Source organism: Solanum verrucosum, unplaced genomic scaffold (assembly GCF_900185275.1).
Source record: "Solanum verrucosum unplaced genomic scaffold, falcon-dt-bn FXZP01000253.1, whole genome shotgun sequence".
Classification (NCBI taxonomy): domain Eukaryota; kingdom Viridiplantae; phylum Streptophyta; class Magnoliopsida; order Solanales; family Solanaceae; genus Solanum; species Solanum verrucosum.
The window spans coordinates 3,626,137-3,628,874 of NW_026019984.1; the positions used below are offsets into that span (position 1 = coordinate 3,626,137).

Genomic DNA, 2,738 nt, shown 5'->3' on the forward strand with positions numbered 1-2,738 from the left:
GTTGTTTCCATGTATAGAACATGTCAAAGACGGATTAGAATTTAAACTTTATGGGTTAAAAATTCTAGAATCATGCTATAAAATTTTAGTAACTAGGTCTCGACCTTAATTTTTGTACATAGTGAATTTCTTAACACAATACAAGGCTTGGACTAAAGCTACTAGTTCGACCGAACTTGTATGTAACCTTATAGCTCTTGCCATGGAACTCGTGATGATCTCCTGATCACATGACAATAACTTTACCAGTTAAATTTATTAATATAATACAAAGTTCATCCATTTTCGACTATTATTTTAATGGATAAGTACAGAGTGTAAAAGTTCCTATTATATATAAAGTGAGTAGTCCAAGGGCATCATCATCAATATAGAAAGCTTCAATGTGAAGGAACTACTTATTCTCCCACTCAATTTTTACAAAACCCTAAAAAGATATAGTAATAAAAACAAAAAGAGAGATAAAGGAGAGAATGTGATGAAGGAAAAATAAAAATTAAACAAGCTAAAGTTCTTCTCTTCTTTTAATTCCTTCATCTTCTTTCTTCTTTTTTCCTATCCTTTCTCTTTGTTGGGGGACTCTGGTATTCCCTTCTTCTCTCTTTATTGTGATTCTCCACTCATATATTTCCAAAAAACTCAATCAACCTTTATTAAAGATAAAGAGTAAAGAGATATCAAAGAAAAGAAAAAGAATTAAACCATGGCTTTCTCTTCTTTTCCAATCTATTTAGATCATCATAATTTGCACCATGTAAGTCTTTTAATCTTCAATTTTCACCTTTGATACATCAAAAAGAGTAATATTCATATTCATATTCCTCTTTCTTTTATTTTCTACTAGTCTTTTTGTTGAATATACTATACCATATATATAGATGACTATATATAGCTAGCTACTTGAGTTGTGAACAAATTCCCTAACTTACTTTTTTTGGTGTTTTTTTTAGTTACAACAACAGCCAGATCATCATCAACAAGGAAACCCTGGCCTTGACAATCCTCAGCTCCTTCCACCACCCACTCAGGTGGGTGGTGGGCCGGGCTCGATCAGGCCTGGTTCTATGGCCGATCGAGCCCGAATAGCCAAGCTTTCGTTGCCGGAAGCTGGGTTAAAGTGTCCGAGGTGTGATTCCTCGAACACTAAGTTTTGTTACTTCAACAACTACAGCCTCTCCCAACCGCGCCATTTCTGTAAGAATTGTCGCCGTTATTGGACAAGAGGGGGTGCCTTGAGAAACGTGCCGGTGGGAGGCGGCTGTAGGAGGAATAAAAGAAATAAAAGCAGTAACAACAACAATAGCGCAAAATCAGGAGGCGGAGGAGGCCAAATGGGTAATACTACTAATAATGCTTCAACAAGTGCAATTCCTTCAAGTTGTAACATGGAAATGATTGGTCACCACTTTTCACAATCGTCTACACAATTTACATCACTTATGGGTGCTTTCCAAAACCTAACTAATTATGGAGGATTAATTCAGCCTCCTCCTCATCAATTAGTTGGTGAAATGGGATTTCAAATAGGGAGTAACAATTTATTGCCATCTTTGGTTGCTTCTAACAACTTTGAGCATCCAACAAATTTGTACCCTACTTTTCAAAATGAAGGTCCTACTACTACTACTACAACAATTGAAGCATCAAATGGGGTTACTCAACAAGTGAAAATGGAGGATAATAATAGACAAGGTATGAATTCATCAACCAAACAATTTTTGGGTACTCTAGAAAATAATAATCAATATTGGGGTGTTGCAAATGAAAATTCTTGGATAGGGTTTTCTAGTGATCTCAATAATAACTCCCCTAGTACTACCAACCATCTTCTATGATCATATGTTAACTTCAATTCTTAAATGGAAATGATTCATGGATGGTAATTGACTTCAAAATGTTGAGCCCCTAAAGTTATAAGAAGGTGAAGATTCACGGAGTCACAATGCTAGCTACAGATTCAACAGAACTCGATCATAAACTAAAAGTTCTAGCTCTGCCTCTCCTCTGGTGATCTGTATCTCATCATCATCATGTTGTTGTTGAGGATGCAATTAGAGATGCATTGCATGGTAGGATTTGTTTTGTATTTCATGGCTCTAAGTTAAAATATCTTTGTGTTGTTTGTTTAATTTCTTTAGTGTGTTGTATTTTTTGTTTTTGGGAGGTTCTTTTATAATGTGTGAAGTTATATGAGTTTTTGGTATCTGACATTATTACATTTGTACTGTCCTTGATAAGTAGTTATTTGTAATAGTAACTTATTATTTCCCAAATTCCAACCCTAGCTACTGCAAGTTCACTAATATATATATGTTTGGTACTCCTTTTAGAATATTTATGAAGATGCATTTATTTAATATATATATATGAGATCAACATCTTATATGTTCAAGCTGCATGAGTTATATATGATTTACCTCTTTCATGGAAGATGATACCGCCTATCTGCACTTTTACTTCTCACGTCTCATTTTTTAAGAATCAAAACGATATAGATTTTGATCAATATTTTAAGATGTATTTTTGTCATATTAATGTGAAAAAGATTGCAATTTATAGTTTTTTTCGTATAGTATACGATTATCTAAATTTTAAATATCCTATTCAATTTAGTTCCAAAGATTAGTAAAATTTACTCTCATGAATAGAAACATGACAAGTAAAAGTGCACAAGGGAGTATCAGATTTCTAGTACTATACGGAGGGAGTATCATATTTCTAGTTCTACTTGCCAGTTG

At 33.8% G+C, this 2,738-nt stretch overlaps 1 protein-coding gene across 1 annotated transcript; it reads left to right on the forward strand.

Annotated features, from left to right (window-relative positions):
- Positions 1–402: 402 nt before the first annotated feature.
- Positions 403–2,332, forward strand: LOC125818211 (dof zinc finger protein DOF5.1-like). Its single transcript, XM_049497757.1, has 2 exons — positions 403–754; positions 951–2,332. The coding sequence occupies exons 1-2, from the start codon at positions 704–706 to the stop codon at positions 1,833–1,835; spliced, it is 936 nt and encodes a 311-aa protein (XP_049353714.1). The 5' UTR covers positions 403–703; the 3' UTR covers positions 1,836–2,332.
- Positions 2,333–2,738: the final 406 nt, after the last annotated feature.

Excerpts from the sequence above, each read along its gene's own strand:
- LOC125818211 (XM_049497757.1), top strand. The coding sequence starts at position 704 with ATGGCTTTCTCTTCTTTTCCAATCTATTTAGATCATCATAATTTGCAC. Across the intron at positions 755-950 it reads ATCATCATAATTTGCACCAT|TTACAACAACAGCCAGATCA; the intron begins GTAAGTCTTTTA and ends TGTTTTTTTTAG.